Source organism: Sarcophilus harrisii, chromosome 4, assembly GCF_902635505.1.
Source record: "Sarcophilus harrisii chromosome 4, mSarHar1.11, whole genome shotgun sequence".
Classification (NCBI taxonomy): Eukaryota; Metazoa; Chordata; class Mammalia; order Dasyuromorphia; family Dasyuridae; genus Sarcophilus; species Sarcophilus harrisii.
This window is the reverse complement of record NC_045429.1, coordinates 123,856,376-123,879,545: the sequence shown is the minus strand read 5'-3', so window position 1 is coordinate 123,879,545 and position 23,170 is coordinate 123,856,376. Positions and strand designations below refer to the sequence as shown.

Here is a 23,170-nt window from a genome sequence, read left to right as displayed (position 1 = left end):
ATTACTGTTGCTGATAGAATTCTGTGATTTTTCTAAGATTTAATATGCAGCATGTCTTTCAATTGAACTTAAGTAGCTAGACTAATTAAGGGATAGCAGGATCACACAGTCATAGATTTATATCTGAAAGTGTATGGTAAGATCATGTACTCCAACCCTTTGTTTAATATATGAGAACATTAATTCCTAAAGCATTAAATGACTTGTCTGAAGTCACATAGATAGTGAGTGACAGTGCCAGGTCCTCTGACTCCAAATCCAATGCTCATTTCACTGTAGCAAAATATTCCATTTAAGGAGAATGATAGTTGAACTTTATAGAGTTCTGAATTTGAAGTCAAGAAGATCTTAGTTTAAATCCAGCCTCAAACAGTTACTAGCTGACCTAGGAAAGTCACTCAAATTCTGTCTGCCTCAGTTTCTTCAAGTGTAAAATGGAGATAATAATAATAGCACCTACCTCTCAAGGTTGTTATGAGGTTCAAATGAGATAATTATTGTAAAGTGCTTAGCATAATGTCTGGCACATAGCAAGTGCTACAGAAATGTTAGTTATTGTTATTATTTTCAGAATTACTAAAGCCCTCTATTTCCATATATTGTGAAGCATTGAATAGATGTCCCTGAAAATACACTGTGATTCACCTAATGTGGGTAGTAAAGTTTTGTTCTCAAAGCATCCTTCCAGTAAGGATCAGAAAACAATTTGGAAACAGCTTCAGATAGCAATCAAAATGACAAGTTCATATTTCTCTATAAAGGGCAGTAGAGAAAGTCTAATTATTGTCACTCTCACTACACAGAACCACACATTAGTTATTTGCCTCTTGGTCCCTCAGCAATGTCAGGTCTCATGTCTCTTTTACATTGCCTTGTGACATTCTCCTTACAAAACAAATTCACGTCATCAAATCTCTTCTGCATTCCCAATAGCTCTAACCTGAATTCTGGAAGGAAACCTACAGCAACTCAATTCTTTTATAGCTTACAAGCTTACCTCTTTAGAGAGTCTGGTGAAAAGATCTCCTCCCCGTAGGAAATCTAATATTAGATACAGTTTTCCTTCTGTCTGAAAGGCTGTTGGAAAAGAAGGTAGTACAGTTCATCAGTTGTGAAGTTCATCTTGGATTGGACATTACTCATTCATTCAGACTCATCTCTTAGTACTTAAAAATTTCTCTATGGTGGTCAACATAATAACATCCATTTATAAAACTGAGTCATTTCAGAAAAGATACAGGAACTCAGATGGGAGAAGAGACATCTGGGTTGAGAAAATAGATAAAATGGTCTAAAATTAATAGCTCTACCTTCTTCTTTTTATAACTTTAGGGGTTTGGTATAGTCTATTCCTTTTTCTTTTCATCACAAAGGAACCTGTCCTATCATTGTTGTTGAATAGGGCATAAGCAGTAGTAAAGAGAAGATGAAATATAACTAACTGATTCAAATCTAATAATATACCTTTATTTAAATATCACTGATAAATAAATAATATGTTCTAAATAATTTGATTAACACATTAAATGACAAAGGCTATGAAGATTATAGTACTGCAACAATTTAAAGCTGAGGCACCATAACATCACAAGTTTGAGTGACAAGAGAACTTAGGTAAGAGAATATTATTTTCCCCTATACCTTCAAGAAGACTATGATCTTGATAATTATTTGATGTCAATGTCACTGTATTTTTTTATGGAAACATTTGGGACTGATTAGCACAGCTGGTTATGACATCATGCTAATGAAACTAAGTTTATGAATTAAAGTACTTTGTGTGATTATTTTTGTTGTGTTCTAGGTGGCAGACAGCATAGCTAGCTATGACCAACTGTTCTGTGAATGCTTTCCCTTGGTGACCCAGGTTTGTGGAGGAATCATTCTACCTGCTAGCTATGATTACAGGCATGCAGCACCATACTTGGATTTATAAGAATTTCTAAATAATTATATTCAGTGTTTTATTCTGAATAATTTAAGAAAAAATTATTAGCCAGTTTTGTGAGATGAAAGATGACTCATTTTCCCCTTAAAATCATTTGTTTCTGTTTTATATTTATATTTTAGTTTCATTAATAATCTTACCAGATTTTTGTTCCCTTGTAAGTTTTTGTCTTTCTGATCTATCTTGCAGCATTGCAGACCTAAGCCCAAGGGCATGCAATATGTATGCCCTTAAAATAAAGGAGAATCCTTAAGATTTAAGTAATAAGGTAACTAGAGTATTGCATCATGTGTACCTCTCAGCATATCATTTTTTAACAACTCTTCTGAAGCTTAAAAATTACTCTAATTAATGAAAGTTAAAATGGCAAAGAAGACAGAAATTAATTTAATTTATGAGATAATTGTGTCTTGAATCATTTGTTCTTTATAACTTTCTTGCTAACATTTTATTTGTTTATGAAAACAAGAACAAATGTTAAAATTACTCAAGTTAAAATACAAAAGAACTTTTCATTCACACATGATAAGAATTGATTTCCTAATTCTGAGTTTTTCCACTTAAAAAAATGTCTTTCAATAGATGCTGTAACTGTCACTGATTTTTTTTAAAGGGAAGCAACTGGAAGTAGAGAGTTAAGCTGAAGGACCAATATACCAGAGAGAACTTGATACTATGAATTGACTATGATGTTCTTCTATCTTTTGGTGGTTCATTTGGAATAACTTGCCCCAAGTTCTTTCAACTCTTTGTTATTTTTTTTTAAAAATTGAATTTACCGTAATGAAGCTTGACAATGAAAGGGTGATTCACTTCAGCCAATATATCTCTCTCCATTTTTGATCTTACCCGATCTCGAACTGTAAAGAATAATAGCAAAGACTTTCAGAAAGTGGGAAGTAGACTTTTCATGTAAAGGGTTAGATGCCACTAATTTTAAAGACATAAATATCCTTAAGAGACTCACTTTTCCAAATAAGGACAACTTAGAGGTTTATATAAATCCACAGTGAAAAGCATAATCAAATCACATATTCCAATATTCTCTGATGTGATAGAAACATTCCCTTATGCTTGTCTATAAGTGATCATCATTGAGCCATGTACAAAGTGTTTAATCCTTCAGTGGCTCCCTCTTACTTTTTAAATAAAGTCTAACCACTTTAATTTTGCATTCAAAACCTATAATCTGTAATGACCCTACTTTCCAAAACTGGGAGTTCATTATTAGAATCCCCTTGGATGAAATAAGAGAATTGTACTTTTCAGAGCTGATTGTATAGTTAAATTCACTTATTTTGCAAACGAGGAAATTGATACCTAAGGCTATATGATTTGCCTAAAGTAATAGAACTAATTGCTGGGAAGTCCTGGGACTAGAACTCTAGTGTCCTATTTACTTGCTACAATGTTCTATTCATAATATTCTGAATGAAAGGACAATGCATCATTTACACTAATGTACTATAACATTTAGGCATGAGGTAGTCTGTAGAGCCTGAACTCTCAGATGACAAATGCTCTAAGGGAGGTAAAAGAAAAACAAAGGCATTTAGGTTGGGGAGAATTTAATCAAGCAAGGATTATGAATGGAAACTATTACCCAAAATAATTATAGACTGAGCTCTGGATTCAGAAGTGAAAATACTTGCTGAGCATTTGTATTTACAATATAATTTCAAATCACTGCCAGTGTTTTAATCTCTAGCATGATGATCCTTGAGTTTTCTCTTTATTATCATAGTAACTATATTTCAAGATCTGTTCAATAGGTTGAAGAACAGAGTCTGGTTTTACCATCTTTTCTTACTTACTGATTATATTGAAAAAATCCACTTATATCTCAAAACCCTCTTTGAATTAACTGCTGAATTATGGTCAGTGTTCATTCACTTGGAAACAACAATTGCTAAATAAACAATAAGATGCTGAGATTGATGGGAATGGAAATGGAAAGTTAAGAGGCTGTTGATACTGTAGGAGGCTTGGGGAAGACAAACTCTAGGGATGGACCAAATCTTGCCCCTTCCAAAGTATTCTTTCCCAAAATGGAACAAAGATGTCATAGGCTTATAGAATGTTACTGAATGGAAGGAACAATGGAGATTATTAAGTTTAACTCCTTTATTTCACAGCTATAAGTTGAAAGCATGAGAACTATACATTTTGAACTCACTTTGTCATTTTCACATTTGTGTATGTTTCCTTTGCAAAAAATGGAATAATACTTATTTGTATATGCATTATATTCCCAACAGTAGCAGTGCATTGCCTTCCATGACGGTATGATTATGTCTTATTTAAATTTTGTATCTCACCCACATCTCTGAATATAATAGATGCTAAATAAAATGTTTAATAGTTGGTGATATTAAACAATGACAAAAACAATATAGAAGTTAACATTTACATAGTGCAAATATTTGTAGGGTACTTTGGCATATTTCTTTTAAAATGCTCTGTACCATTAAGTTGCATTATACTATATAAAATGAAAATTAGAGAAAAATGAGGTAGGTTAAAGTTTGGTAGAAGGAAAAGAAGTACATCTCTAGATAAATTGCCTAACTCAAAGTGCTATAAGGAAAGTATCATTATCAACATAATCATCATAATCAATGAGAGATGCAGCCTACAGTGAATAGAAAATTAGTCTCAGACCCAAGATACCTTGGCTTCAAGTTCAATAAACATGATGAGTTGCAGAGGTATCAACTTGCATTAGTCCACTGAAATCATAGGTTCTATTTCTATTGCTAATATATGCACAGTATCCACAAAAATTTTTCAATGGTACAGCTCTGACCATGTTACTCTCCTGCTCAACAGTGGCTATCTGTTACATATAGCATAAATTGTACTGTTACCTTAAAGCTTGATATTTAAAACCCTTGATAATCTCATTCAAAGCTACCTTTCCTCTTTGTTTCATATTAATCCCCTTTATATATGTTTACAAACTACACTAGATTAATAGTTGATCTTTAAATTCATCCTGCCATTTCCTTCTTCCTGCCATTCATAAATGACATTTTATATTCCTGAAATGCATATTTTATTTATCTCCATCTGTTGAAATCTTTCTTTTCCTTCAGGATACATTTTAGCTGCCACTTCTGAATGAATCTTTCCTTTATCCACCCCATTGGAAATAATTTCTCTTTTCTTAAAAATTGCTAGAATATTTTATATTGATTCCTACTTTCAAATTCTGTGTGGTCTTTTGCTGAGTTTCATTTCATTCATTACAGTGGATTGGAGAGCTACATGGTGAGTGTGAACATGGATACAACACATTGCTAATAAGGAGTTTTGTAGGAGAAACAGAGTAAAGAATGCCAACATGCTGGGGCTGACAGCACCTGTCTGTAATCTCAGTTTCTGGAGAGATTAAGACTGATAGATTACTTGAATTTAGGATTTCTGAACCACAGTGAGTGTCTGCATTAAGTTTGATAATAGTGTGCTAATCCCCTGGGAATAGAAAGCCTGTCAGAATACCTAAGGAGAGACAAACTGGCCCAGTATCGAAATGTGACTGGTAAAAGGTTCTGTGCTTATCCATGATGGAATGGGGACTATGAGTAACCCCTATACTTTTAGCCTATGCAAATTAGGGAGATCTAGACTCCAAGTTAAAAAAAAAAACTATCAAATAAGTATATTAGCAAAATAAAGTCATTATCAAGGTTGTGGGATGATAACTGATTGGAAAGCCACAGGATCCACTGGAAGTGATGTAATATCAAGAGAACATGAAAAAAGCCCTTCACATATTGGGTGGACTTTTTGTGGTAAGCTTATGGGAGGACAGGAATGTGAGTTGCATACATTAGTAGGTATGGAAGGATGTGATTTGTATCATTGAGGGAATAGCCCCACCAGCGAATTTATGGATCTTCAGGAATATATCCTTGTCCTATGTGCCCATTAGATTGCAAGCTACTTGAAAGCAAGAACTATATCATTATGCATCCCATGATATATTGAAGAATAAATTAGACTTGGAATCATGGAAGACTGGATTTAAATTTTACCTCTGTCACTGATTAGCAGTAACCTCAGTTTTCTCATTTGCAAAATCATGGGATTGAATTCAATAACTTCTAAAGGTCCCTTATAGCTCTAAATTTTTGATTCTACAATTTTTATATCTGCAGCACTTAGTATAGTACTGTGAAATTTTTGATCTGGATCTGTGATTTTACTGTCATATGGAATTACTGACATACAAACGATCAATTCTATCAATTGTTCTATAACTTATACAATCTAAAGTTGCCTGGGCAAACTAATATATTAAATTATTTTCCTAAGGTCACATAGGCAGAATTTGACCCCACATCTTGCTGACTTTGAGCCCAGTTATCTCTTTATTACAATACATTACCATTCCTGTACATACCAGCCTTTAAATTAATGTTAGATTGAATGGTTAATTTGTGTGTATGTGATTTCTAAATGCTCAAAGTTTTAACTCTAAATTCATATTAAACTGCAAATGTGCTTTTTGATTTAGAAAATATTTTTACTATTTCATCTTCTAAGAAAAATTAATGCAGCTCATTAATGGAATTAAGAAAGCATGTTTATTCATGAAGAAAACTTCCTTTCAATATTCCAGTTAGTTCATCAGTAGTTTTTTTCATCAAGCTACCTCTCCAGATGATTTGAAATCTTATAAGAATTTCAGAAGTCAGTTTATGTGCTTTGTATTGAATTTTATGGCTCTATAACCGAAAAGAATAGGCAAAGATACTACCTACTTCTCCATTTCTTATAATCCACATGATAGAAGCAATCACAAAGTATCTATACATTATACCAATTGCAATGGATGATAGATGGTAGTAGCAATGATTATTGTGAACAACTAAGGAAACAGTTTCAGAAGCAGAGAATGACAATTGTATTATAGCCTATTTATTTCACAAAAGAAGTTAAAAAAAGATCCTGTTTAGATAAAGTCTTGATGAAAACAGTAGCAGAAAAATTGTTTCCAAATAAAAACTAATGAAAAATTGGGGAACAAATAGATAAGAAATATGGACAAGTTTTATACTAGGAAGGGAAAAGTTTATATCATGCCTGTAATCAGGTGTTTCTTCCTTCTTAGCAGAGCTAGGCTTGATGTACACCCTCATCCTTTCTTTCTGATATGGCTCCTTCACTTAATTTGTACTCTCTCTGACGTGTCTATAGTTTCCACAAGGGATATACTACATTAATATAACTCCAAGTCTCTTACAGTTCTAGAGGTAGCCCTGGTGTGGGAGTATATATTTCTATCACCTGCCATTGTACCTCTTGAGATCCATCCCCTTGGTTATTATCTCCAAACCAGTCACCATGCCATTAGTAACTTTCAAATGTAAAAAAAAAAAAAAAAAAAAAAAAAAAAAAAAACAGTGATAAGACAAAAGCAAAAATGATCATAACATTTATTCAATAGAAGGGAAAAGCAAGAATAATGAACTATCACATTTACATAAGAAAAGGCAAAATAAGAAATAATCAGAACATTATAATCCACAGATAAACCGGGTAAAAATCTTCTACCAATGAACAGTGTCTGTATAGGAGAGTGAGCATATAATTGAAGAAACCTAGCAGGAATTCAAAAGTAGATAATCCTATGTTCATATGGCAAATCATAGATCTGGACTGAAGGCCTCAAGGACCTTGGTCTGTGTAGGAATCTTCTGCAACATAAGAAGCTACTTCTCTACCAGGTGATCCACATTGGAATTTCACTGCTTTCCTGTTGGGAAAAGACTGCTCTCTAGTTGATGAACAGTAGCAAGATCTTTTAGCTCACAGACACTCATGATGAAAAAGGATTACTCTTTTTAGGGAAAAAAAAGTATCACTATAGCAACTGCTCATTGAGAAGGCGTTCCCTGAAGTTATAGAACTATATAGCTCATTAGGTTAGTTTTCTATGTGATGGAGATAAGTCTAGCCAGCTTTTATCCAACAAGATTCTAATTTCCACCAACATCTGGCAAAACAAAGGCTTTATCCAAAAAGCACAACTCAGAAGATAGATGTTGAGCCTTTTTTCCCCATCTCAAATCATAGAGGGAAGTAGAGAACAAATAGGAACCACTGAGAAGTTTCTCCATTTTCAAATTGTAGATGACATTAGAAATCAGACAGCTCTGTACATAGCAGCAGACTTCAGCTTTCCTCCAATTAACACAATAGTTATCTGACCCCATACTTTTCCCAGCTGATCAGCAAAGCAATTCTTCTTTTCCAATCAACAAGCTCCTAGAAAAGCAACTGAAGTGTTAGCTGTCTCAGATAGAAGTAGCTTCTCCCATCACTTTGTCTTGTCTTTAGCTTCTTGTGTCTTGATTACTTGTCTGCTTCTTTTGTCTGTCTCTTCCCCTAACTTCTTTTCTCCTTCTGGCCTATAATTTCTTCTCTGGCTTCTCAAATCTTTCTTTTTCTTCTCCTAGCTTATATTTTTGATGCTTTGAATCATGAATTCTTTAAGGACAATAACTCAACATTACTTTATGAGGTAAAATCAAGAAATCCAACTTTCTGTCAGGTAAAAGCCCTGTCACCCTTATCTAATTGTTTCATAATTCAGTTATTTTATTTATAATTCCTTGGTTATAAGCCTAAAACCTCTAAAAATAGTCACATGCAAAAGCCTTCCAGCCTTTGCTACTTCAGGCTTTGCTCTTCTTTCAAACAGATCCTCTCATTCCAGTCATTTGAGGGGCAGTTTTCTATCTGGTCCTGAGGATACTATTATGTTTCTCTTCAATATTTTATTTGATTGTGGAAATATGTATAGAAGAATTGCATATTTAACATATATTGGATTACTAGCCATCTAGGGAAAGGGGTGGAGGGGAAGGAGAGAAAAAAGTTTGGAATACAAGGTTTTGCAAGAGTAAATGTTGAAAATATGCATATGTTTTGAAAATAAAAAGCTTTAAACATATTTTATTTGAAAAACTATGGTTCTTCTTATTCACTTTATCTATTCTTTTGCAAATGTATTTTTCTTGTCCCTTTCAGTAATCAAGATATCTTGCAAAATCCAGTATCTTATATATATTCAATAAAAAGTCTCACTGAGCAACTTGCTGACATAGAATCCAGTTAAAATTAAATAAAGAATATCATCCTCTCTCAGACATTTGAATAGTTGTCCTAGATAAGTGGGTTTTTTAGTGACTCAGGCAACCTTTCCTTATGGTGGAAATAATGTCCGAAATACTATTAGACAGGAAGTCTATCTCTTCAACAGTTTTGTACTTTTTTCTAATGACAGCAAATTGGTACTAAAAAATATTATTGGAGAACATGCCCTGCAGCTCTGCAATGAAGTCTCTTCTCACCTCCAATGTAAGTGGCCAGAATGGGTCAAATAACTTTCTGGGTAACTGTTGTCCTTGTAATCAGATACTGATATTTTAACCTCATTTAAATTATACCTGTAGAGCTTTGCTTTTGCATTGTATTTTCAGGTCTTAATATTAAGATTATTCAAGTACATTCTAAAACATAATGTGGATCACATAGACTGAATTTAGTTTGGGCTTTACACTAGAATAAATATGTTAAACATTTCTGTTGATAGTTCTAGTATATGAATATGTCAGGGATCTATGGTTTTCTTCTTTTGGGGAAATTATTCAATTCTATACCTACTAATTCAGTATAAATGTGTAGACACATGAGTTTTATGGTTGTAGATATGAAAAAAAAATTATAGACCTTACAATCTAACGGGAGGGGAAATATAGTATACTTCCAATAAACAAATGAATCTATGATTAGACTGATATTCATATATTTTATGTTATAGACATATACACATAGTATAATAGATGGAATTGGACAGTAATTGGATGGAGTCAAGAAGACCTAGATATCTACATTTTGTCTCAGACTTTCAGAAACTGTGACTCTGGGCAAGTCAATTACTCTCTTGGTCTTAGTTCTTCATTTATAAAATGGGGATAACAGCACCCATCTAACAGGGTTGTTATGAGATTCACTTCAGGTAATATTTATAAAATTTTTTTTGCAAAATTTAAAAGCCTATAAAACTTAAATTATTATTTTTTTTCTAGAAGTTACATGAGCCACACAGAGATGAAATGACTTGTTTCAAATTCAAATCCAAATCTTCTGAACTCTATTTCTATACTCATTGCCTGGCACACTTAAATGCTTAAAAAATACTGGTTTATTGATTGTGTCAAGCTTACTCCCAAATAAATCCATCATGTCCTCCCCTCAATTATACTATTGATGATAAGAACAAATAGACATGCTAAAAAGATAGCTTAAAATGAAGAAAATACATCTTACCAGCTGTGATATTTAAGGGAACAGTAAAAAAAAAGTCAAAGAAATAAGTCCTGTCATTTGAATGGAATATTGATAAAGTCATCACACCAAAGGGGAAGTTTTTATGAAATGATCCTCTCAGATCTGTAAGACTAGCTGAATATATACACTCTATCTATAGTAAATACAACCATGACATGCTCTCAAATGAAAAGCTAGCTTTTCTGAGATTTCTCATCAAAAAGACCTGTGTGTCACTTATTATAGCTTTTTTGGTGGGAAAGCAGCAAAACTCATATTTTCAATATGCAGATTTTGTGGCATGCTTGACTTGCAATGAAATATCTAAGGATAGATAGCTAAGACAACAGATCTATCATTTGAATTACAATGTCATGTAGATACAATTCAATTGAGAATGAAACATATTTAGAAAACAAATATTTCATTTTCAATTATACAGAAAGAGAAGCAATTGATGCTTAATCTGCATAAGCCATCTACCTTGACAACTGAGTTCTTTGTACTTATCATCCTTGATTCTAGGAGAACAAGCTAAGATATTAGGTCAACTTGGAAGCCACTTCCTACCCCAAAGTCTTTCCTGATATCTCCAGTTGTACTACTAATTTCTCAGATTATTTTGTATACATTTAATCTGTATCTATAGCATAAAATATAAGCTCCATGAGAGAGGGAATATATAATTCTCAGCATGGAATCTTGTACATACTAGATGCTTACTGAATATTTATTCTATTGAAATTAAAGAAGATATTTTTCCTTCTTTTCCCATTATTACCAAATCAGAGGGAATGATGACATATAGATTTGTGATATTCCATTTTTTAAATTTCTTGAGATCTATGAATAGCTGAGATAGATATTTGTCAAAGTAGACTTAAATGGAAATATTGGCAATAAAGATTCTATTGATTTAGATTATTATTATTTTTTTTGCAGAGGCAATTGGGGTTAAGTGACTTGCCCAGGGTCACACAACCAGGAAGTGTTAAGTGTCTGAGGTCACATTTGAACTCAGATCCTCCTGACTTTAGGGCTGGTGCTCTATCCGCTATACAGCTAGCTGCCCTAATTCTGTTGATTTTAAAAGGAAGGTACTGGGCTAGGTAACCCTAAAACTCCTTCCAGAAATAAAATTCTGGGTTTCTAAGAAATTCTTTAATTTCTGGCCTTCTGTTATTTGACTTGTTAAGGTTACATTATAATGAGCTGTTCTGTTTGAAAAGTGAAAAGAGAAAAATTCCAGTCAATTTTGAGCTTCTCTTCTAATGGCAGACCTTAAATATATGGATGAAAGAGCTTAAATTGAGCTAACAATCTTTATCAGCCTCTAGCCCAAGATGTGCAGGATTGGGGTGATGTGAGATTCACAGTTTACTTTATACAATAAGGCAAGTTGCTACCTTCTGCAGCAGCTGTGACTTTCATCTATCCTTCAACACAGGTCCTAGATAATAATGGCGCATTGCAGTGGGTCCTCAGTGGATGTGACGAATGTGGAAGTAACTAGGAGTTTCATTCCAGTGTATAGAGCACATTTTTTTTTTTTTGGCCAGGAAAACATGAAGGCATTTTGGCAACTCATTTTAGTCGATATGATAAGTCCTACAAATTTAATTAGTAAAGACTTTTTTTTTCCTTTTGAAAGGAACATGCTCCCTCAGTACTAATTCTTCAAGTGCTGTGAGCCACTTTCCTGACTACCTCTCACTGGACCTGTCATCATTATCCCAGTATTTGTAGGTGTAGTCTGATGTTCAATTATTAATTTTTTCCCCTGTGGCCAATATGCATTAATCATTAGGAAGGCTGCTGTTGCTGATTCACATTTGCTTGTTATCCACTCTGACCTCTTGTTTTTTTTCCTCTCTATGAAACCAGACATATCAAACTGAATGTGAATCATAAATATAGTTGTCTGTTTTTTTTTTAAGCAAATATTTCTTGATAGTGGTTACTGGCCACAAATACTGTGAATCAGTAGTTTAGGTCTGGTAGTGTGGCATGTGGGTCACTACTGTCATATAGACTTTTTTCCTATATCCAGCATATAGTAGGAATTTAATAAATGCTTGCTATTTAAGGAGGTTATGATCCTACAACTTTTTTACACTGAGAATAGCCTGAGGATCATAGTTATATGATAGACTCATGCAAATTACTAATACAGCTTTAGAATTTCTGGTTGGCTGGCTAGAATTATGCCCTCTATCTGGAATCTCTTTAAATCATGTCATGGCAAAATCTAATAAAGCATTTATTTTTCAAAACTTCATTTTAAAGAAAGGCAAAATTGTATCCTATTCAAGATTAATTCTTAGGTTGTATTAACAAAAAATGATGTGGGATAACTGGTTCTATTGTTCAACATCCAAGAACCAAGGCTATATATAGTTGCTGTTCAATATTCAAAGTATAAAAAAGGAAATAAACGAATGTTTAATCAACAAAATATTAATCTCATTTACCATCCTAGAAGAAATAACCATTAAGAAATTTCTCATTTCTTTTTTCTGAAATATTATTTCAAAATAATATTTGAAAATCTGCAAGTTGCTTAGTTGAAACACTTAGAATTTAGTGGAATGCAAATTCTAGAAGAGTGAGAGATCAATCCAACACTTTATTAAGCACCCACTATTTGCCAAGCACTTAAAGATACTTGGGATACTAAGATAAAAATCTTCTTCTCTTAACAGACAAAAAAGAAAGAAAAGAAAAACAATTTCTGCCTTCAATTCAATCAGGGACATAATATATACGTAAGAAAGAATATATGTTAAATAAATTCAAGGTAATTTGGGTAAAGGAACATCTGGAGCTACGGAGATCAAAAGTTGCTTCATGTATTAAGTAATGTTTGAGCTGAGTCCTGAAGGAAACAGATTCTCAAATACAGAGGGGAAGAGAGAATGCATAGTGTGGATGCTGTCAAAAGCAGAGAGATAGGGAATGGCATGTTGAGAGGAATACTCAAGGATCATTTTGCCTCATTTGCAGAGTATGGTAAAAGTAGTAATGTATAATATTGGAGAAATAAGTTGGGACTAGATTAGGAAAGAATTTCTATTCTAAATAAAGGAGTTTATTTTTTATTCTAGAGGCAATGAAGAGCCTCTGAAATGTCTTCTACAGTAGACAAAATGACAGATTTAGCAGCCATTTTGTCAATGATGAGATAGATTAAAGAGGGAGAGAGATTTGAGGCAGACAGACCAATTAAGAGACTAATGCAATTATGGGCAAAAGGAGATGAAGATCTGAAATAAGATGTTGGCTGTGAGAGTGAAAAGAAGGGGTTTGATGTGAGATAATGGGAAATTTGAAAATCTGATGAATGGAAGAACAATGGTACCCTTAAAAGAAACAGGGAAGTTCTATAGAGGGTCGGGTTTTGGGGAAAAGATGAGTTTAGTGTGAAATGTCTACAGGACATCCAATTGGAAATATCCATTAGGGAATTGGTGACAGGAGATTAGATCTCAGAAGTACAACTCAGGTTTGAAGAATAAATTATATCTGTGAGTCATCTGCATAGAGATAATTAAGAGTATGGTTAATAATGAAGTCACTAGAGTTGGAAGAGATAAAATCGTAAGACAGACTGACTCTTGTAACACACTCACAGAATGTTGTGTTATGGATCCTGTAAAGGAGACTGAAATGGAACAATCAGAATGGTAGGAAGAGAACCAAAAGTAAGTAACATTAAAAACAAACCAACAAACAAAAAAATACAAAAAACCCACCAAGACCAAAACCAAACAGAAGAAAGAGTATTTAGGATGAGAAGGTGTTCAACAATGACATGAACAGTAAGAATAAGAAGGATGAAGATTGGAAAAAAAAAAAAAAAGACCATTAGAGTTAGCAATTAAGAGATCACTTTGGAAAAGACAGTTTCAACTGAGTTGTGGAGTTGGAAGCCAGATTACTTAAAAGGGATTGGGATGATAGGAAATGAAGGCAATACATGTAGATAGCTTTTTCAAGTAGTTTGGCAGAGAGAGAGAGAGAGAGAGAGAGAGAGAGAGAGAGAGAGAGAGAGAGAGAGAGAGAGAGAGAGAGAGAGAGAGAGAGAGAGAGGAGGGAGGGGATGGAAATAACTCTTGTCTGTGGGGATGGTAGGCTGCAATGAGGTTTTTAAGGAAGGAGGAGATGGACATGTTTGAAGGCAGCAGGAAAAGTGATGAAAATAGAGGCCATCTGCTAGAGAAGGTGAAAAGAGATATGATTGAGGCTACATGACAGCCCTTGGCAAGGAGAAGGCCCACATATTTATCAGAATTTGAAGTTAAGGAAATAAAAATAGAAGATGATATCAAGGAGTTTTGAAAAAAGAATAAAGAAGAGGGAACTCATAGAGAATGGCCCCTATTTACTTAGTAAAATATGAGATGAGATTTTCAGCTGATTCATTATGCCCAAATTTATCTCTCTTTTAAGCCGACTTAGAATTTTATACATTCTATATCTTAATATGAAACATATTCCACAGAGTCACTGTCTGTAGTGGTCTTTCCTTTAGCTTTCCGAAATGATAAGTAATACAAAATCTTTCCAGAGAACCATGTATATCAACAGGCATAGTTAATGCTTCTAACTTACATAAAGAGTATAAATAAATGCTACTTATAGATTGATGTTATTCTTATTTTAAGAGTTTAAAACTCTATTCAAATATGAACTTATGCCACAGATAAGTTGGGGTTTCATGCAATTCTGAGATTCTGTTTGGGATGAAAGAGCTAACAAAACAGACTTAAGATGGTTTGCCTCAAACTAACAAGATAATTTAATATTGTTTTTTGAGTGAATTGTCTTTCATATGCAGTCTCAGTATAAAAGACAGGTAGAGACAAATATAGTGATGCTAGACACAGCAAGCGGAAGCTTGATACCAAATGTGCCTGGTGCAAACATTGTGCTATTTTGACACAACTATGGAATAGATACCAAACATGCTACTTACGTTCCTATAATATCATCATATAAACTTCAACATTCTTGTGTATTTGCTGACAGAGAATAGGAGCAGAGCTTTACTTCTTATGGGAAGGGTGCAGTTTTCTGGGGAAATGGGTTTTTATGGATCTAGGAAGGACTTCATGTTTACCCAGTGCATTTCTGTAGTTTTTCTCCAGCTACAATCATCGACAAACATTTGTGACTTGACTTCTAATTGTCTAGTAATAACTCAGAATGACTGGAGAGGAGAAGTGAGTTTCACCAGAACAATTATCATTCCCCTCCATTTTACTCAGCACAAACTAGCTGTCACACTTCAATTGTAAAGTTGTCAGCATGGTGCAATGGAAAATTAGCTTGACTTGGAGTCAGAGGACCTGGGTTCAAAACCCGTGCTGACATTTAGTTCCTGTGTGAGAACAGGCAAATCAGTTTATCTGATTGGTTCCTGCCTAAATGATACCCAGATTAATTTTAGCGTTAACAAATTTGTGATTGACAGGGAAAAATGATGTTAGAATGAAAGATAACTGAAAATAAAAATAATATAAACAATTTATTACATTTTAACAAATATATTATATATTGTATATATAATATATTGTAATGAATACTAATACACATGATAAAATATTTTTTACTTTCTACATGGATGGCTCATAGAAATGATTCTTCACTGATCTGATTATAGGAAATTCCATATACTTAATAATCTTGTGAAATAATTATTTTCTCTAAGTCTTATCCATGAGTTTATTTCTTTGATTTTGCTTTAATTCTATTCAATTTGGGATTTATTGAATGTCTAATATATACGTGATACAATGTAAAGTGAGGCAGCTAGGTGGCTCAGGGGATTTAGAACACTGGGCCTGGAATCAGAAACCTGAGTTCAAATCTGAGCTCAGTTATTTACTAGCTGTGTCATCCTGGGGCGAATCACTTAATCTCGGTTTGCTTTAATTCAGTGGAGAAGGAAATGGCAAACCTCTCCAGTATCTTTGCCAACATTTGGAGAAGGGCTCAGAGGAATATGACCTCCTTCCCTTCCTGAGAACAAAAAGATTCAAAGATCCTATTGATATTTTTGTTATTGTTTAAATAGGTGCTCCAAAGCAACCCAACAAGCATGGGCTAAGGTAGCCCTAAGAAAACTATATTTCTTTGCCATACCTTAGGATCATGTTGTAATTAATAGGATGCAAAGAAAGGTGATATTATCATTCTGATGGTCATAATCAGAGCGTTAAAAGGTATCTTGGACTATATTTCCAATATCTTCATTTTACAACTGAGAAAACTGAAATTCAATGACATTAATCTGCTTGCCCAAAGTCATTCAGGTGCTTAGTTTTTGAGGTGGTATTTTAACCCAGGATTTCTGAATCCACAAATTTTTTTATTACAAGCTGCATCCTCTGCTTATAACATCCATATGTTACATATGTCTTTTCCCATAATTCTAGAATATCATAAATTCTTTCCCTATTCATTTCCCCTCTGGGTATGCATCTTTTTTGCTTAATTGTGGTGCACATGTCTGAGTGTGTGATTTAACATTAGAAACTGTTATAGCTAACTAATGCAGTGAAACTATCTGATTGGGCTAATTCTCATTTGGATAAACAATGATTTGCAAATTTGTTTTTTAATAGACATTTCTTCACTATGAACAATTTTTTTTGTTATGCATACTTATTAAGCTTACAATCTTGTTTTCAAAGAAAGACCTGTGAGATTATAAATCATTATATAAAATCTGTCAAGAAATATTTTATTCAGAGATAGACTATTCCAAGTTCAGGATACTTATTCAATAGGTATAAAAGAAACATTTCTGGGAGGGGAGTCTCCCTTACACTAGTTGAAGGCTATTAAAAGTCTAAGCAAGAAGTGATAGAGTAGGGTGATGGAAATGAGAGTGGAAAGAGAGGAGAGATGTGAGACATTTTTAGAGGTAAAAGCGATGGAACTTGGCAACTGACAATATGACAGATGTTAGAGAATAAAGAGTAAAAGATGATTCAGTTTCCAGTTTAGGTGATTGAAAGTTTTGTGATATCATCATTGAAAATAGTAAAGTTTGGAGGAGTGGCAGGTTGGGGAGTGGAGCTGATGAGTTTAGTTTTGTATGTTTATTTTGAGGTAGTGACAGAACTTTCAAGTAGAAGTACCTAACAGGTAGAGCTCTCAGATTGGACCTTAGCTGAGATAAGGAGGAAAAGTGCTTTAGAGGAGAAGGATTGCTCAACTTGGCATCAAGGGATGTGGGATGGAATCATGGCTCTGCCACTTAATTAACGAATTTTGATGAGTAGTGGGTCTCAGTTTCCTTATCTGTGAAATGAGGGAGTTAGATGCCCTCTAAGATTAGTTCCTAGCTCAAAAACTATGATCTTAGAATATATATTGGGACTGGCTCAGTAATTTTGGTGATTTGCAAAAAGGTGATAAATAAGGCACGAGAGTAGATCAAGTTGCTTGAGAAAGAACAGAGGAGGAAAAAAATGGCTGAAGCTGAAAGATAAAGCCTTGAGGTCACTAGAGAATAGTGAGTCAGTGGATTTGAGAGGGGTAGAAGGAAAAGCAGGAAAGAGAAGTGTCAAACAAATGGAGAGAGAAGAGTATTAAAAGAAAAAGGAATTAGGCAATAGAATTAAAGCTGTAGAAAAGTCAAAAGAAACCAGGGCGGAGGGAGAGATGGAGAGAGAGAGACAGGGAGAGAGTGAAAGAGGAAGAGAGGGAAGAAGGGAGAGAGAGAGAAAGGAAGAGAGAGAGAGAGACAGACAGAAAGAGAGAAGAGGGATAGAGAGAGAGGGACAGAGAGAGAAAGAATGCACTTTATTGACTTGGGAGAGGGGTTTCGGCATAGTAATGCATGAAGGTAAGAAATTAAGGGGAGATATGTATTATTTCTAGAAGTTCTGTCATAAAGGAAGTATAGAGAAATGATTATAACTTGAGAAAAAGTGTTTTGTTTTGTTGTTAAACTGGAAAAACCTAAGCATCTATGTAATCAACAAGAAAAAAAGGGAAAGTATTTTTGTTGGTGTTTCAGCACAATGATAAACGTATCTCCCAGGTGGTGATTTTGAAGAAGAGGCTAAGATTTTTTCACTTACTCCATGTATTAGTTTGGACAAGTCACTTAATCTCTTTGAGTCTCAGGTTTCCTTGTCTCTAAAATAGAGCAATTAGGCTAGCTTGATTTTATGTTCATTTCTATCATTCTTTGAGTCTATGAGAATGAGGATGAAATCCCTATCAATTTATTCTCTCTCAGAGGTGGGGTTCTTATTCAGATAATTTTGTAAGGTACCAATTTTCCTGTCAACTTCCTCTCCCCTTTCCAATTCAAATACCTTATCTAAAAATTCACTTAAACTCACAAATTTCTCACAAAAGCTAGAGAAGCTTTGAGAGATAAGGGTTTGGGGTAATGGTGAGTTTACTTCTTCTCCCTCATTCTCCTGTTCTGTTTAAAGTTCTTTTCCATTGTTAATCAACTACTGAGAGGTTAGTTGTTAGTCCATATCATCTGGCTCCTATTACAGGAGAATACATTTTCTGGAAATTTATTCAACCTAACAAAAGTACAATATAACATTCTCATTCCATTATAACATTACACTTATGCTCTATTACAATATAACAATCTGGGTCCTGTGGAATCCATTACAAAGGCATTTTGACCTCTAACAATTCAATACTGAGTAATGAAAACATGGACTTTACAACCTCAAGGAAGTTGGACAATTTAAAATTTTTTTTTCAAGGAACTGAGTAATAGGCAAAGTCACTTTATTGGCAGTTGGGGAGAATGTTGGGAGAAACAGAGGAAGGGGTGTGCTATCTACCAGAGTGCCACCCTTGCAGCTGTCCTCAAGCATTTGACATTTCCTTTAGGAATGATTTGCCAGCCATTTAAAAAGGAGGGGGCAGGAAAGTAACGATTCTAAACTCATTTAAAGATAAAATAGAGCTGTCACAAGCTATTATCCTTTGTGCCAAAAGTTATATGGAATCCCACTGACAACAATTTTCACTTCAGCACACATGATAATCATCAATGTTTTGGGAGAAACAATCTGGAGTTTTAAAATTAAGTCTTTAAAAAACTGCTTTTTTCATTTGACTTTCCAAAAATAACCTTTCTGTTTAAATTTCCCATATTTCCTCTTGATGTCTTTATTTCCAGTTTTTCAAACTGTTTTTAAGCAGAATAGCAACATACTGTTTTCACTTTCTTCCCAAGTCCTCATATGACAGAGAAACAGCCTGGTGTGGGAAAAACTGAATTCGAAATCACTGGACTTAGTTTTAAAATCTATCTCTGCTATGTACTTACTGTATTACCTTAAGCAAGTGACTTGTCTCTTTGGCCTTAGTTATTTCACCACTTCTTAATAATAATAACCAAAATATATGTAGTTCTTTGAAATATGTAAAACATTTAAGTATTTTGATTTCACAGCCACCCTGGGAGGTTGGTGCTATTGTTATTCTGATTTTATAGATGGTGACATTCAGGTAGACAGAGACTATATGACTTGCCCAGGGTCACTCAGCTGGTGAGTTTATGAAGCTGGATTTGAACTCAGGCTTTCTTGACTCCAGGAACAGTGCTCTATCCATTGTGTCACCTAATTGTCTTTTAAATGTAACCTGAACCTATTTTCAGAATATCATGAGGATGATGAAGGGCAACACAATTAGTTGCTGTCATCCAGATAAACTGAGTTAGACTATTTAAATAATTAAATTCAAAGAATTTCAGATCTAGATGTTATCTATTTTAGCCATCTAATGCGACAAGTATAGAAAATTAGATTTTGAGACAGGTTCACATGGCCAAAGTTGAAGCCAATTGTGTTGAGTCCTAATGCATTTCTACTCAACTCTCTGTCATAATTAGAATTAGATTCGGCTAGATTCAAGTTAATATTTTCTGTATGCAGTCATCAGTAAGTGAATGTCTTTAAATGTTATTCATAAAATGTCACCATGTACACTAATATTATAATTCCAAATCTTTTTTTAAAACCCATTGAAACGTACCACTTAAGAACTACTTATATTTCCTTCTTCCATTTACAGAGACACACATCCCTCTAAAACAGGGGGAGATTTGCCAGCGCTTCTTAAACTTGAGTGAACATTCAACTGACCTTATTTTAGTCTTTTAGAGGTAAGAGGGTCTCAAGATTTGGGGAAATATAGCTAATGGAGATGAGTGGAATTAGCTTCCAAAATTTGATATAATGTATGTAAATATCAAAACACATAGAAAAAAAGAAACACATTATGCAGTCATTTTGATTCACCAAAAACATCCATGCCTCACCTTGTTAAAGTTTCCATAAACATTTCATCTTAATTTAAGATTAACTCAATATTCTAAATTCCAATTAGATTAAAGAACAACAACAAAAACTCCAATCCTTCCTTCATGGTGAGCAAATTAAAAACTCACAAGATAAAAAAAAATGCAATTATGTCATTTACTACTGAGTTTAACTTTTAAAGAAGCATAATTCAATTAACCTGGGAACTGGAATTCATTTTTCAGACAGTTCATGTAGAGCTCCTACATTATAATAACTAAATTATAAAGTTTAAGCACACTGCTCATGGAATTATGTGATAGGTCTTAAGTAAAGAATTCTCATAGACTACTAGAGTGTGAGAAATCTATGATTGAATTCTCAGCATCCCTGATAAAATCAGAATTTTTAATCTTTACAAAATATTATCCTTGATGGAATAAAAGGCATGGGAAGGAATAAGAAACTTTCTAATTCCTTTGGGAAAGGTTTTGCTTTTATTGCACTTCTCTGAAGCAGGTGAAAACACTTTCAGAATTAGACAGAATCACAGATTTCTTCTGTAATAAGACCATCTTTATTAAAAAGAATCAGCTATAGAAGAGTTACTTCCTTCATTACCTTCATCATTTAGTGAATAAAATCATTGTCAAAGAAAAGCAATAATTCTTAAGGTGCTTCGTTTCTTTGTTTTAGTAGATACATCTTCAGAAATTTAGATTGTAAAGTTTCCTATTACTGCCACATATCACACATCAGTATCAGAAATATGATCTGAATTCATTATCTATTTTCTCTTTCTGAATTGGTGCTCTGTTAACTACTACAATAATACAAAACTACATGCATACTACATACAAGTTTTAATACTTCAAGTAGCTTTAATTTTTTTACCAAATGTAATTTTACTAAAACTTTTAAATTTAATAGTTTAAAACTGCATGAAAAATTTTGAGATATTCTGTTTATTTGCTGTTTTTCCATCCATCGATTTTTCACTCAAAGGTTTTTTGCCATGCTTCCTCCTCTAGTTTGTGGTTCTCACAGTAGCTTTATCTTATATAAGATATTACTTATATATCTTTAAAAATCTAGTCAGTTTCCTTAAAAAAGCATAATGATTTATCTCCTATGGTCATGAATCTCATTCTACTAAATTTTAGCAATGATTATGAGGTTTTGTCCCTTTGTATCATGTGTGAAATTTCTAATTCACTTTATGAATTAATTGCCTGTTTATGTAAAGCCATCTTAAGTTATGAATACTAGTGCTGCCTTTCTTTTTTGGGGGGTTAGCATCTCCTGCCAATTATAGCACCTCTCTTCTGATTAATTCCTATGCTGTCCTTTGTATTATCAATAGTATTTGTTCTTCAATTGATAAATCCCCAAAGGATATGAACAGGTAGGTTTTTGATGAAGAAATCATACTATAGTCACACAAAAATAATTGGGATCATTATTGATTAGAGAGGTGCACATTAAAACAACTTTGAAATATCATCTCATATCTATTAGATTGGATAAAATGACAGAAAGGGAAAATGACAAATGTTGGAATGGATGTAGGAAAATTAGGACAATTTATACACTGTTGATAGATCTGTGAACTTATCCAATCGTTTTGGAGAGCAATGTGGAATTATTCCCAAAGAATTCTAAAATTGTGTATACCTTTTAACCCAGCAATACCACTATTAGGTCCGTTTCGTAAGGTGAGGAAAATAACCTATATGTCCTAAGATATTTATAACAGCTTTCTTTATGGTGGCAAAAAACTGGAAACTGAGGGAATGCCCCTCAGTTGGGGAATGGCTAAACAAGTGTAGTATATAATTGTGATGTAATAAAATTGAATGATAAGAAATGATGTGCTGGTTTATTTTAGAAAAATATGGAAAAACTTGTATAAAATAATGAAGAATGAAATCAGAAACAAGAGAACAATATATATATAGTAACAATAATAATATTTGATAAACAGCTGTGAATCACCAAGGTATGCTGAATATTATAAATACTCAACTGCATAGGAATTAGGAAGAAAGATGCTATCTACTTCCAGAGAAAGAATTGATAAATAGAAGGATGTATAACATAGTTTTACATATATTTGTATACCTGTGTCAAATGATGGTCTTCTCTGGTAGGTGATAGAAAAGGAGAAAATCAGATAGTTCAGAACTTAAAATGTAACAAAAATTGAATTAAAAATAACATTTGATTTAGTGCATATGTGGGAAGCTTATCTCCCCCTCTTTATTTTCACTTACAAATTTCTTGATTTGGCTTATATATATTTAGGCAAATATTTTCTTATTACCACTCAGGTATTAGATATAATCTAATCCTGGCCAAGAATCTCTTATTCCTATATATTAAGCAAAGGTACAGAAATCCAAGTCCAATTTGACAAAATCTTCTTAACAAGCTATTCACTTATGTTCAACATGGTAAATTGGATAAAGCATTAGACTTAGATTAAGAGAATCCAGTTTTCATTCGGCCAGTTGCGTTTATGGACACAATACTAAACTTCTTAGGGCTTCATTCTCTTACTTACCCAATGGTGAATAACTTAAGTACA

General features: G+C 33.5%; 1 protein-coding gene across 3 annotated transcripts in view; it reads right to left on the bottom strand.

The window, feature by feature from the left end:
- RPS6KA2 (ribosomal protein S6 kinase A2) overlaps nucleotides 1–23,170 on the bottom strand; it is a 504,379-nt gene that overhangs the window by 108,168 nt on the left and 373,041 nt on the right. For all 3 annotated transcript variants that reach the window (XM_031937506.1, XM_023503337.2, XM_003769607.3), the window contains 2 exons: nucleotides 2,728–2,808; nucleotides 998–1,077 (listed from right to left, as the gene is read on the bottom strand). In XM_031937506.1, the coding sequence (XP_031793366.1) occupies nucleotides 998–1,077; nucleotides 2,728–2,808 (161 nt within the window). The remainder of the gene's footprint in view (nucleotides 1–997; nucleotides 1,078–2,727; nucleotides 2,809–23,170) is intronic.